At 41.8% G+C, this 14,670-nt stretch overlaps 1 protein-coding gene across 2 annotated transcripts in view; it reads left to right on the forward strand.

The window, feature by feature from the left end:
- Window positions 1–14,670, forward strand: part of trim23 (tripartite motif containing 23) — a 39,763-nt gene continuing 25,093 nt past the window's right edge. For both annotated transcript variants that reach the window (XM_043689615.2, XM_043689624.2), the window contains exons 1-4: window positions 1–162; window positions 4,520–4,682; window positions 5,814–5,935; window positions 6,709–6,987. In XM_043689615.2, the coding sequence (XP_043545550.1) occupies window positions 34–162; window positions 4,520–4,682; window positions 5,814–5,935; window positions 6,709–6,987 (693 nt within the window). In that variant the 5' untranslated portion in view covers window positions 1–33. The remainder of the gene's footprint in view (window positions 163–4,519; window positions 4,683–5,813; window positions 5,936–6,708; window positions 6,988–14,670) is intronic.

A 14,670-nucleotide genomic window follows, 5' to 3' on the forward strand; every position in this document is an offset into this window, starting at 1 on the left:
TCCCTCCCTGCCCGGTAGTTGGTGTGCTCCACAATGGCGGCGGCTCCGGTGAAGCTGCTGCTGACACCGTTGGGGCTGGGGTCGGCGTCGGGCTCTGGATCTGGATCTGGCACTGACAGCGGCTCTCGCAGTCTCCGCACTGCCAACGGCTGCTCGGTCAAGGTGAGTGCGGTCCTCACCTTCACTTGAAGGGAACCTCTGGCTCTGGTGCTCGGGCCTGCTCTCCCCACCCCCTTCCCTCTCTGTCTTCTGCAGAGCCCCAAGTGCCCAAAAACACCGGACACAACCCATCACCCCCTCAGGCTATTCTCGATCATCAGCAAAGCGATGGGATAGCGTCGCCTGCAGTACTTGACCATAGGACTCTCCATTTGTAGGAATCACTGGGAGAAAGTGAGGACTGCAGATGCTGGAGGTCAGAGTCGAGAGTGTGTTGTTGGAAAAGACAATCACCTGATGAAGGAGCGTCGCTCTGAAAGCTAGTGCTTCCAATTAAACCTGTTGGACTATAACCTGGGGTTGTGTGATTTTTAACTTTGTTGAAAAACCACAGCAGGTCAAGCAGCATCAGAGGAGCAGGAGAATCGACGTTTTGGGTATAAGCTGTCCATCAGGAACCATTATGCTGGAAACGTCGATTCTCCTGCTCCTCGGATGCTGCCTGACCTGTTGTGCTTTTCCAGCACCACACTCTTTGACTGGTAGGAATCGCTCCGAGTGTGTATAGACAAAGGTGGTTGTGGTTGCAGGAGGCCAATTATTTCAGTTCAAGAACATCATCAGACAGGGTAGATGCAGGGGAAAAATATTCCCGAAGATAGGAACTCCAGGACTAGGAGCCATAGTTTATGGATAGGGGGTAAACATTTAAGGACTGGGATGAGAAATGCCTTCACCCCAGAGAGTGATGAGTCTGTGGAATTCACTACCACAGAAAATGGTTGAAAACATGTGTTTTCAGGAAGGAGGTGAACATGGCTCTTGAGACTATGGGGCTCAAGGCTTCGGGATTAGAATATTGAGTTTGATCATGTTGAATGCTGGTGCAGTCTTGAGGGTTTGAATGGTCAACTCCTCCTATGATTTGTTCCTCGGGGTAGGTATTTTCTCATCAACCTGTTCCAGAGAGAGAACCATTACCAGTGCAACTCGGGAACCTAGTTCCTCAGGGTAGATGATTTCAATCAACCCGCTCTGGTGGAATTTGAACCCAAACTTTCTGGCTTAGAGGTAGGAACACAGCTACTGTGCAACAAGAATGTTTTCAGTTCCTTTTGGGGTAATGTGCTGGTTCGAAACACCTTCAGCTGCTTTCTCAGTGATTTTCACTCAGCCATTAGGGACGGCATGGTGGCTCAGTGGTTAGCACTGCTGCCTTACAGCACCAGGTTTGATTCCAGCCTCAGGCTACTGTCTGTGTGGAGTTTGCACATTCTCCCTATGTCTGTGGGTTTCCTCCGGGTGCTCCGGTTTCCTCCCACAGTCTAAAGATGTACAGGTCAGGTGAATTGGCCATACTAAATTGCCCATAGTGTTAGGTGCATTAGTCAGAGGGAAATGGGACTGGGTGGGTTACTCTTCGGAGGGTTGATGTGGACTTGTTGGGCTGAAGGGCCTATTTCCACACTATGGGAAATCTAATCTAATCTAATCATGAGGTTATAAGTGTGAATGTTCCCTGATTATTGTCTTTGTTCGCTTGGGTTAATAAATTGTATGTGACATTTGGTGCGAGACAAGTGCAAGGCAAGGACCATTTCGAACAAGAGTGAATTTAACCATTATCTCTTGACATACCATTGCTGACCTAAGAGACTAGGGGTTTTGCAGTGAGTAACTTGCCTCTTGTCTCTTCAATTTTTCCAAGTAACGAGTAAATGACAATAGCTTTTTCCCCAGCTATTCACAATCTAGCTAAGTCCCTTGGCTGAGGGAACCAGATGCAACATTTCCAAGTTTGCTGATGACACAAACTGAGCAAGGTTGAGGGTTGCGAGGAGAATGCAAGTGACATTCAAGGTGATTTAGGTAAATTGAATGAGTCTGCGAACATATACAAGAGGTATGGGGAGAAGATGGGAATATGGCATTGAGATAGGATACAGGCAACAGTTTCAGATGACCTAAGTTTACATATGCTACGGTGTTTACATAAGCCTGATTAGTTACATAGTGGGATAGATAGAATAATAACAAACTGCTAATAATAGTTTATCCGCTGCTGGAACAGAGATAAGGGCAGATTGGACGTTGTTGTTGGGGAGGACAAACGTGGTATGGATGCATTTAAAGGTCATCTCCAGGTAAAATCTATTGTGAAGCATCTGCTTTAATCTTGGACCAAAAAAAAGGATGGAGTTAATGGCTGGGCAATGGAGTTTGTGGCAGAGATCAATGACAATGGCTGTACTCTTCCCAATATTTCAATTGCTGCTCATCCAGCATGTTGAACGTTCACACAATTTAGCAACAGTGGAGGGACAAAGAGAGGTAGAGCTGGCAGTATCAACATAAACGTGAAGACTGAAGTTAAGTTTTCATTTGATGTTGTCAAGGAAGAGTATGTAGGTCTGAAACAGATGAGGGCAAAGATGGAGCTTTGGAGATTCCCAATAATGAAATGGGATGGAAGTCATTGTGGCTGATTCTCTGCCGTTGAGTGGATATGCAAGAATGGAACAATACCAGTATCGCTGCAAAAAACTGAAAGAGGATGATGTTGTAAACTGTGCCAAAGGGGGTGAAAGGCTGAGGTCGACAAGGAAGAAAGTTTATCTTTGTTGCAGTTGCACAGGTGTTCTGGTCATCCAGTGACATAACCACTGTATCATGTTTACCTTATGCATGTGATAATGCAGTATCTCACTTGATTGGTTTGATTTTTACATGCCAAACTTACATATTTATGTTCTTTTTCCAAGCGCTGACATGATTTTCTATAAGCAGTCTCCCCAAAAATGCTTGCTTTCTACAGTATCTTAAAAAGAAAGGCTTAAAATATTATTTATTCCTAAGTCCAATAATTTATCCAGTTTCGTGCAGAGCAAGGCTGAGATTCAGTTAATCTTATTGGTGGAATCATCCATCATAGACCAGGCATGTATTATCAGATAAATATATAGTAGTCAGGCTTTTTAAAAATGTTTTAGACAAGCTATATTAATGAAAAACCTAATATTTAAATGGGACAAAAGTGCCATTAGTAATTTTTATTCTGAAGATACAGAATTTAATTTTGCTAAATTATATTGTGTGTATTGCATTTTTAAAAAATCTGTATATAGTTGAGGTTTGCTGGGTTACTTTGTTTATAACATGTAATTTGCATCATGTCTTCATTGATTATTTTTCATGTTTCTATAATCAGTGAAGTGAAATAAATAACTTCTTTAGAAGTAAAAATTATAGAAATTGTAACAATAATGTTGACTTAAGAGTATTATTTTTAAGGCAGTTTAAAGATAGTTGCGTTACTTGAAATGTAAAAACCTCTGAATGGCTTTGGGACTATCCAGTCTCAGGAGCAGGCTAGTTGAAACTTAATCTCTGTTGGAGCGGAAGAAGTAATATTATAATTTTCCCCTGCCTAACCCAGAAGTACTGACGTCAGTCAATTTCTTTTCACTCCGTATCTCACTTTGATTACAGGTGGAGATGAAGTGAAAATGTGATCAAGTTTGGTTATGGCGTCATAGAGTTGTACAGCACAGAAGCAGACCCTTCGGTCCAACCAGTCCGTGCCAAACATAATCCCAAACTAAACTAGTTCCACCTGCCTGCTCGTGGCCCTAATCCCTCCAAACCTTTCCTATTCATGTACTTATTTAATTGTCTTTTAAATGTTGTAACTGTGCCTGCATCCACAACTTTCTCAGGCGATTCATCCCACATCTGAACCAACCTCTGTGTAAAAATGATCTGCCCTGGATGTCTTGTTTAAATCTCTCGCTTCTCACCTTAAAAATGTGCCCCCTAGTTTTGAAGCCTCCATCGTAGGGAAAAGACACCTACCTTTAACTTTATCTATATCTCTCATGATTTTATAAACCTTTATCAGGTCACCTTTCAATCTCTTATGCTCCAGTGAAGAAAAATCCCAGCCTATCCAGCCTTTCTCTATAACTCAAGCCTGCCATGTCCGACAACATCCTGGCATGTTTGGTTGCATAGCCTTTCAACATTCGTTGTCAAACTCTTGAATAAATAATCTCCACTTGGGTCACTGTACTGGAGGACAACCAGTGTTGATGAAATCATACTCCAGCAAAGAGCGCTTGGGAGAATAAGACTGTTAGTTTGACCTTTTGACTATGTTGACCTTGTCAACAAAGTTGCTTTCTTTCTTGAGCAGTTCAATGTGAACTTATATTTTTGAATAAAAATTGAATGGGAATCCTGAAGGTGAATTCCCTGCAGCTGTGTCCTTCCCCTAAAACTAACAATCCAGCATGTGGGAATTATTTTTGTTTGGTTTACTTCTGTGGCATATCACATAGTGCATTTACCTATTAATTTTTAGGTTCTAGAATGTGGAGTTTGTGAAGATGTATTCTCCCTGCAGGGAGACAAAGTGCCTCGCTTGCTCCTTTGTGGTCACACTGTCTGTCATGATTGTCTCACCCGGCTTCCACTACAGGGAAGAGCGATACGTTGTCCATTTGACCGGCAGGTGACTGAATTAGGTTAGTCCAGAAATTTATGTTTCTAATTATTTTTGAATGTTTTTAAATATCATATCACATGCGCCAGTTTGAGATTTTAGATTTACTAATTAAAGATTGTCATGTTTATTGGCTTGCATCAGTTTCGCAAATTCAGTTTGAACCATTATCAGAGCATCTAGCTCTGCTATGTCTAATTGCCACATGCTCCTAATATTGTGACATTGTGCAATGGTTAGTCAGGCTCCAACTAAAACATTGCAGAACAGTAATTGGGCAGGCAAAACCACAGAAGAACAGTGGGACTGACATTGTATGATGGAAAGGAAGGAATACACTTTCTGTTAACTGAGACGTCCTGAGAAGTTGTACTCCCGTCTTGGCGATAAAGCTTGGTGCTTTGTCTGTGAAAGCTAGTTAGCTATTGACTTTTAATCATACTACATTATTTGAAGAGGAACAAAGGAATTCTGGCCAATGTTTACTGCCAACCAATATCATTATGACAGATAAACTGGTCATTATTACATTACTGTTTGTGGAGGTTGCTGTATGTAAATTAGCTGCAGCATTTCCTACATTACAACTGTGACTATACAGTAATTCAAAAGTATTTTGTTGACTATAAAATGTTTGGGGGAGGGCCTTAAAGTTTACAGGCACCCTATAAATGTCTCATTATTTTAAATGTTGCACTGGAAAACTGCAAGTTTACGATACAGGATCTAATCTAATCTAATCTAATCTAATCTAATCTAAACATCTGAAGTAAGTTGTATGGGATAAGAAGCTGCCAGCAGCTTTGAATGAGTCTTTTTGGCAGGTTGGGACCATTTTTTATAGTCATGATGAACTTGCCGTTATTAATGCTTGCACTGCTTTTCTTTCTCTCAGCATTTTCAAGATCAAATTTACCTCAATGTTTCCTTTTTTTACACAGACTATAACTGCAGTGTTTCCACCCCAGCCCAAAACACTTTGAATGAATTGAGGGATGCTTGATTCTACACTTTTGTTCTTTCTTGTGAAATATGTAGATGGAGAGAAGTTCAAAAATTGTCAGTACTCCTTGGGTTGACTAGCATAGCAATTTAAAAAGAGGAGATACTGAAGATTTGACAATGACTGACTGAATATTAATTCATTTGACAGGTGATTCAGGTGTCTGGGGCTTAAAGAAAAATTTTGCTTTGCTGGAGCTCCTTGAACGTTTGCAGAATGGCACTGCCAATCATCATGGAGCATCCGAAGAGGTTCTTGAAATATCAGGAGAGGTATGTATTGAAGAATAAAAATAAACTATTGCAGATACTGAAAATCTGAAGTAGAAAACCAAAATTGCTGAATGAGCTCAACAGGACAGAGTATCAAGGAGAGAAAGAAAACTGACCTTTCAGGTTTAGTGACTTTTCACCAGTTGTACTGCTGATTTTTGGAACTGTTAGGAGTCAGTGCTGGTATGATTTTTATATTATTTATATAAGCTTTCAGTTCTCACTTGCATTACTTTGGGGATGGGTGGGAAATTTTGTTCCCTAGGTAAACTTGTGATGTTTTTCCTAAGTAGAACAGAGATTCACAAGAAATGGATGTTGTATGTTTTCCAAAAACAGCAGAACACGATGTTAGTAATTTATTCACAATACATCCATTACGTATTGTGCAAAGTGTTCTAAAGTCTGTTGTTAGGTACCAAAGCAAATACTGTGAATGCTGAAAAAGTTCAGGTTTGGCAACATTTCTGGAAGGAGAAGTAGGTTCTTTCATTAGAATTGTTCCTTTCGCTTCATGCTGCCAGCCTGAACATTTCCAGTATTTTATGTTTTTGTGCTGATTTATAAATGATATAATGAAGATTTTGGAGCTCTTTAGTCTAGATAATGATCAAATTATAGTAATTTTATACTATCAGCCAGTATAGTATAGAGCAACTAATGTATAGTACTTGCAGCTTAATAAACTGGTAAGAATTGGGTAGAAAGCATTTTAATGTTTCTTGATAGTACATAAACTAACAATCTGCTTTTCGTTATGAATATTTCTGTAGCGCATTATCCGCTGTGATGAAGATGAAAGCCACATTGCATCTATGTATTGTACCGTCTGTGCAACTCATCTTTGTGCAGACTGCTCCCAGCTAACACACTCCACACGGACCTTAGCCAAACATCGTCGAGTACCTCTAGCTGACAAGCCACACGAGAAAACCATGTGCTCACAACACCAAGTGCATGTGATCGAGTTTGTTTGTTTAGAGGAAGGTTGTCAATCCAGTCCCCTAATGTGCTGCGTATGCAAGGAATATGCAAAGCATCAAGGTCACAAGGTACCTATTGTATTGGCTAAGATGTTAAGTATGCAACTGACAAAATTGATTGTATATAGTCTTATCAGAGAATTTGAAAGAGAACAGATACATTAGTATTTTGAATTTGATGTATTTTGTTGCAGGATTTAAAGCATTGGATATGAGCATGTAAGTTGAGAACAGAATGCACCAAGTCATGGGCCCATCTGTTGTTTATATTCAACTTTAATTCACGATCTTAAGAAAGATGACACTTCAAATAGAAAGATACAAGTACAGAGACACTACCTTTCAAAAAGGGAGGTTTTGTGAAAATCTGTTTCCTTTCTTCCTATAAATAGTTGACTGTGGTATTTGCTTTTGGTAAAGAGAAGTTCTTTTTTCTGCAGGGCTGATACATCCCCAGCTGATGACTATTCCTGTATTAAACTCCCTTCACATGTTTTCTTTTCGCTAGTTCAATTAATGTTATAAATTCTACTTTACACTGATGTGTTTAATCTTACCTATCCCCTTTTTTTTGTTTGCTTTCAGTATTTTTGTAAAATCCTAAAGGTGGGGAAGCAGAAGTGTGCAATTAGGTGGCTAGGGTAAAGTGGACTCTTCCAAGATTGTAAAAATTGATGATTTTCATTAATATTTTTCTCCTTTTCTTTGCCTCTGAACAACTTGATGTTTAGTTGGTGCCTATATGCTCAATGAGCCTACACCTTCAGTTAAAGAATTTCATACTTCCCACTGTCCAATTTGCCCTGTTTCATTGTTTTGTTACTCTTTAAATTCATGGATCAGACTCATCCAATTTCAGTTTAGCTGCATTCCTTACAATCATACACACAGACATAACAAACTGGCACAGAGTAAAAACAGGCAAGGAATTAAACTTGTGGTTGAAAGATTGTTGTGGGAAGAATGGGTTTTGGTTCATGCAGCACTGGCAATAATACTGGGGTAGAAGGGAGCTGAACTAGTGACACATAATTCACTTAAACTGTCCTGGGAAGTGTCCTGATGAATTGGATAGTTAGGACTGCAGATATGCTCTAAACTAATTACAGGGGTTCAGGAGGCGGATACATGAGCTTATAAAGTAAGAGGATATAACTGCATTGCATAGCAACTGTTTTGATGATAATACCTAGAGTGGGACAGGAAGAGACATTTTTATAAGTAGCAACTAGAGTCAAAGGGGAAAGAAAGTGGCAAAAAATGGAACATTATTGGTTCTTTACTTGGATATATGTAGTATTTGGAACAAAATAATGAATTAAGAGCACAAATATATTTTAATGGTATGATTTTATAACTATTATGTAAACATGAATACAAGGAGAGCAAACTGGCAATTAAATATTCGGGTGCAAAAACAGAAATTGTGGGAAAACTCAGCAAGTCTGGCAACACCAGTGGAGAAAAAGCAGAGTTAACATTTTTGTGACCCTTCTTCAGAACACATTTTTGTGACTTTTTAAAAAGACGGCCAGGAAGAGAATGGTGGTTAGTACAGGATGTAATAAGTATGATAGCAAGTAATGATCCTGGATCAGATGATATAGAATCCATATGGGTGAAGTTAAGAAATAACAACAATGGAAGAACACATTGGTGGGAGTAGTCTACAGGCCCCCATAACTGTTCCTTTCCTACAGAAAAGTTAGTATCAGCATATAATGAAGGCATGTATAAAGGCAGTACATTAACCATGGTGACTTCACTCATCATGTAGATTAGGAAAATCAAATTCGCAAAAGGCTGTGAGGAAGAATTCATAGATTATATCTGAGACCATTTTTTGGAACAATATGTTATCGATCCAATCAGGGTTTGGGTTGTTTTGGATCTGTTAATGTGTAACAAGACAAACTTAATAACTGATGTAAGTAAAATATCCCCTTAGAAACAGTGACCATAACATGGTAAAATTTAGCATTCAGTTCGAGAGAGAGGAATTTAGGTTGGAAGCGACTGTGCTAAGCTTAAAATAAGGGTAATTACAAGGGAACGGACAGCTAGCTGGCGTGGCCTGGGAAAGTGATTTAGCAACAAAGATGTTTGAGAGACATGGCAAAGAAGTGTTCGAGTGAGAAAGAAGGGTTGATCTGCTTGATTATATTATGCATTTCCACATGCTTTGCAATTACATCCTTTAAAATGGACTCTTAACATTTTCTCAATGACAGGTGTTAAGTTAATTGGTCTGTAGTTTTGTTCTTCTTTTTAAATGAGGAGACCACATTGGCAGTTTTCTGATCATCTGTGATTTTTACAGAATGTAAGGATTCCTGAAAAATTACTGCCAGTGCATCTACACCTCATAGCTACTTCCTTCATTATCCTAACTTATACCCAATCAGGTCCAAGCAATTTGTCTGTCTTCAGTGGCATTACTGTGGTGTTGGGAGTAATATATTAGCATGGACAGAAGAAGAACAAATAGAAGACAGATTTGAGCTAAAAGAGACATTTTAAGGATGTCAACCTTTGACTAGTGGATACAGGCATGAAAACTGACCCGTTGGTCTAACTCGTCCATGTCAATCAGATATCCGAAAGAAATCTAGTCCCATTTGCCATCATTTAGCCTATATCCCTATAAACAATTCCTTTTCATATACCAATCTAGATGCCATTTTAAATATGGTAATTGTACCAGCCTTCACCACTTCCTCTGGCAACTTATTCTATACACACACTACCCTCTACATGAAAAAGTTGCCCCTTAAGTCCCTTTTAAATCTTTCCCCTCTAAACCTAAACCGATGCCGTCTAGTTTTAGATTCACCCACTCGGGGGAAAAGACCTATAAGGTCACCCTTTAGCCTCTGACGCTCCAGAGAAAATAGCCCCAGCCTATTCAGCCTCTCTCTTAATCTCAAATCCTCCAACCCTGGCAACATCCTTGTAAATCCTTTCTGAACCATTTCAAGTTTCACAGCAGGGAGATCAGAATTGCACGCAGTATTCCAAAAGTGACCTAATTAATATCCTATTCAGCGGCAACATAACCACCCAACCCCTATACTCAATGTACTGAGCAATAAAGGCAGACATCCCAAATGCCTTCTTCTATGTCCTGTCTATCCCAGACTCCACTTTCAAGGAATCCGCAGTAGACAGGATAGTGCACTCCAAGATCTCTTTGTTTGGCAACATTCCCAGAACTTTACCATCAAGTGTATAAGTCCTGGGCTGATTTGCCTTTCCAAAATGCAGCACTTCACATTTATCTAAATTAAACTCCATCTGCCACTCCTCAGCCCATTGAGCTGTCTGATCAAGATCCCCTTGTAGTCTGAGGTAACCCGTTTCTCTGTTTACTGCAGCACCAATTATGGTGTCATGTACAAACTTACTAACTATACTTCCTACCTTAACATCCAAATCATTTATTTAAATGAACCAATCCTTGTGGCACCCCGCTGGTCACAGGCCTTCAGTCTGAAAACCAATCTGCCACCACCAAATTCTGTGTTCTACCTTTGAGCCAGTTCCCTATCCAAATAGCTAGTTCTCCCTGAATTCCATGTGACCTAACTTTACTAACCAGTCTACTGTGAGGAACCTGATTGAGCACCTTAATGACGGTGTGGCAGCAGCTCGCACTGGCCTCTTCTAACCTAGGGCTGTTTAATTTCATTTTTCTAAAGCACAGGAGTAACAGGAACAGGAAACCCAGTGTTTGTAGGTACTGTTACAATCTGCAAACACTGCTACAGTCCAGGAACTGGCTGAAAACGAACCTCAATGGAGAGCTGTTGAAGGAGTTACAAATCTTGGCTTGCTGCAGAGACCAGGCCGCCAGTCCTCAGCATCGCCTGATGCTGGTGGCCAAGTGTTGACACATTGGAAGCGGGTTGCAAGGAGGTGGAAGTGCAGAAAACGAGCAGGCGTTCATGCTAGGCTAAAAACAAACTCTACCCGGCCAGCTCTCCTGTCCATTCTGTTCTTCAATGTCTGCTCCCTGAACAACAAGGTCGACTGCATCTGACTGTGACAGGCTTCTTGGTGTGATTGCTGGGTCCTGGTTTTCACCGAAACATGGCTTAGCGACAGAGTTCCAGACACTGCCATCCAGCTAGACGGGCTTGCCTTGTTTCGCGCCTACAGAAATGCAGCTCTGCATGGTAAGGCTCGGGGTGGGGGATCTGTGCATCTACATGAACACAAAACGATGCAAGGACTCTGTGCTAGTCCCTAGAGAGGGGGGAGGGGAAACATGTGGATCTTTTTTATACCAACACACCCAACTCTCACAGAGCAGCGCCCCACCTCCACCTCAGTTCCTCAGACCACATCTCTGTTATGCTACTTCCAGCATACAGATTGCTCATCAGATGTGTCAAACCAGTTCTGAAGCAGGTTAAAACCTTGCCGGCAAGAGCCATTTCTGCTCTTCAAGACTGTTTTGAGCACACTGACTGGCATGTGTTTAAGGAGGTGGCAACCAATGGCGATTCCATCAACTTAGAGGAATACACGGCGTCAGTGTTTTGTGACATTAGCAAGTGCGTTGACGACGTCACTGTGTCGAAGACCATCACTTCTTGTCCCAACCAGAAGCCATGGATGACCGCAAAGGTTTGTGCGCTGCTGAGGACCCGTGATTCTGCCTTCAGAGCAGCTGACAAGACTGCCCTAGCAACAGCAAGGGCCAATGTGTCCCCGGCTGTCAAAGAGGCAAAGGTTCATCCGCACAGAGAAATGCAGCCTTTTTCAGGACAGCAGTGATATGCGGAGCATGTGGAAGGGTATTCGGGCCATCACCAGGCCACAGAACTGCATCGTCCGCTTGTGCTAGTGATGCTTCCATCCCAGATGAGTTGAACAACTTCAAGCGTGGTTTGAGGCAGAAAATGATGTGGCAGGGAGGAAGATCACCCCTCCTCCGAATGACCAGGTGTGGTTTCTTACTATGGCTGATGTGAAGAAAACTCTATGCAGAGTCAACCCATGCAAGGCTACTGGACGATATAACATCGCTGGCAGAGTCTGTCATGCTGACGGATGTTCTCGTGGACATTTTTAACATCTCCCTGAATTGCGCCATAGTTCCAATGTGCTTCAAGGCTATTATCATTGTCCCCGTGCCGAAGAAGTCTTCAGTGTCTTGCCTCAACGACTACCACCCCGTTGCATTCAAACCCATCATCATGAAGTGTTTGCAGAGGCTCGTGATGAGGCATATTAAGACTCTGCTGCCCCCATCACTGGAGACCCTGCAGCTCGCGTATTGTCCCAACCACTCAACAGATGATGCCATTTCCACCACCGTCCATCTGGCCCTCACCCATCTGGAAATGAAAGACACCGACGTCAGATTACTGTTCATAGACTTCAGTTCTGTATTTAACTCCATCAACACCTGATTGGAAAGCTGAGTCTGCTGGGCTTGAATATCTCCCTCTGTAACTGGATCCTGGATTTCTTGACTGGGAGACCTCAGTCAGTCCATATTGGGAACAGCATCTCCAACACCATCACACTGAGCACAGGGGGCCCTGAGGGCTGTGTGCTCAGTCCATTGCTGTTCACCCTGCTGACACAAGACTGTGCAGCGATGCACTGCTCAAATCATATTATTAAGTTCGCTGATGACACGATGGTAGTTGGTCTCATTAGCAGAAATAATGAGTCAGCATACAGAGAGGAGGTGCAGCGTCTAATGGACTGGTGCAGAGCCAACAACCTGCCTCTGAATGTGGGCAAAATGAAGATGATTGCTGACTTCAGGAGGGCACGGAGCTGTCACACTCTGCTGGACATCGGCTCCCCCGTGAAGATCGTGAAGAGCACCAAATGTCTTGGAGTCCAGCTGCCGGAGAATCTCACCTGGTCCCTCAACACCAGCTTCATGGACAAGAAGGCCCAGCAGCCTCTCTACTTTCTGTGTAGGTTGCGGAAAGCCCATTTCTCATCCCCCATCTCCCATCCTCACCATATTTTACAGAGGGTTCATTGAAAGTACCCTGAGCAGCTGCATCACTGCCTGGTTTGGGAATTGCATCGTCTCAGACCGTAAGACCCTATAATGGATAGAAGATCATCGGGGTATCTTTTTCTTCCATTACAGACATTTGCACCACACGCTGCATCCGTAAGGCTAACAGCGTTATGGATGACCCCACACATCCTTCATTTAAACTCCTCCCTCCTGCCATCTGGTAGAAGATACCAGAGCATTCAGTCTCTCACGGCCAGACTGTGCAATAGTTTCTTTCCTCAGGCCATCAGGCTACTTAATACTATATGATTACACTCTTCCATTTGCAATTATTGGATGATTGTTTGAATTGCTGCTAAAACACTGTTTTATTAATGATCATTCATTGTTATAGTGTAATTTGTCCACCAGTATGATTACTGTCTTGTCTTGTCAGGAATTACTGTGCTGTCTTGCATGTTTTGCACTCTTCTATGCATTTTATGCTGCCCTGTGTATGACTGTATTCTAGTGTTGTCTGTGTGTTCATATAGCACCTTGGTTTTGGAGGTATCCTGACTCGTTTTTATTGTACCAGCTGTATGTGGTAGAAATGACAAATAAAGCTACTCTATTCTGAAATCCATATAGATCACGTCTACCATTTTGCCCTTACCAATCCTCTTTGTTACTTCCTCAAAAAAATTCAATCATGTCAGTGAGACCAGATTTCCCACGCACAAAGCCATGTTGACTATCGCTAATCAGTCCTTGTCTTTCCAAATATGTATAAATTCTGTCCCTCAGGATTCTTTGCCGGAGAATCAGTGTTAGGATCAGACGTATTTACAGTATTAATGACATGGATGAGGGAAGTGAATGTGCTACTGTCAAATTTGTGGATGTCACAAAAGTACACAAGTAGTGAGGATGCCACAGTCTACAGAGGGATACAGATAGATTAAGTGAGTGGTCAAAAACTCGGTGTAATATCAAATGGAAAAGTTAAGACCATAAAAAATATGAGTGGAAGTAATACCATTCGGCCATCATGTCCACTCCGACATTCAGTCATGGCTGATGGGCATTTGAACGCCACTTACCCGCATTCTTCCCCATATCCCTTAATTTGTCGCAAGATTAAGAATTTATCAAACGCTGCCTTGAAGACATTTAAAGTCATGGTCTCCACTGCGCTCTGTGTCAAATGAATTCCACAGGCCCACCACTCTCTGGCTGAAGAAATTTCGTCTCATTTCCGTTCTAAATTGATCCCCTCTAATTCTAAGGCTGTGCCCACAAGTCTTAGTACCCCCCTGACGGAAACACTTTCCCAGTGTCCAACCTTTCTAAACCATGCATTATCTTGTAAGTTTCTATTAGATCTCCCCTCAACCTTCTAAACTCTAACGAATACAATCCCAGGATCCTCAGCTGTTCATCGTATATTAGGCCTACCATTCCAGGGATCATCCGTGTGAATCTCCGCTGGACACTGTCCAGTGCCAGTATGTCCTTCCTGAGGTGTGGGGCTCCAAACTGGACACAGTATTCTAAATAGGGCCTAACCAAAGCTTTATAATGTCTCAGTAGCACATCATTGCTTTTACATTCCGACACTCTTGAAATAAATGACAACATTACATTTGCTTTCTTAACCACGGACTCAACCTGCAAGTCAACCTTTAGAAAATCATGTATGAGCACTCCCAGATAGAATCATAGAGATGTACAGCATGGAAACAGACCCTTAGGTCCAACTCGTCCAGGCCGAACAGATA

The sequence above is a fragment of the Chiloscyllium plagiosum genome, unplaced genomic scaffold (assembly GCF_037043375.1).
Source record: "Chiloscyllium plagiosum isolate Xiang-an unplaced genomic scaffold, Cpla_swu_hap1 HiC_scaffold_1, whole genome shotgun sequence".
Classification (NCBI taxonomy): Eukaryota; Metazoa; Chordata; class Chondrichthyes; order Orectolobiformes; family Hemiscylliidae; genus Chiloscyllium; species Chiloscyllium plagiosum.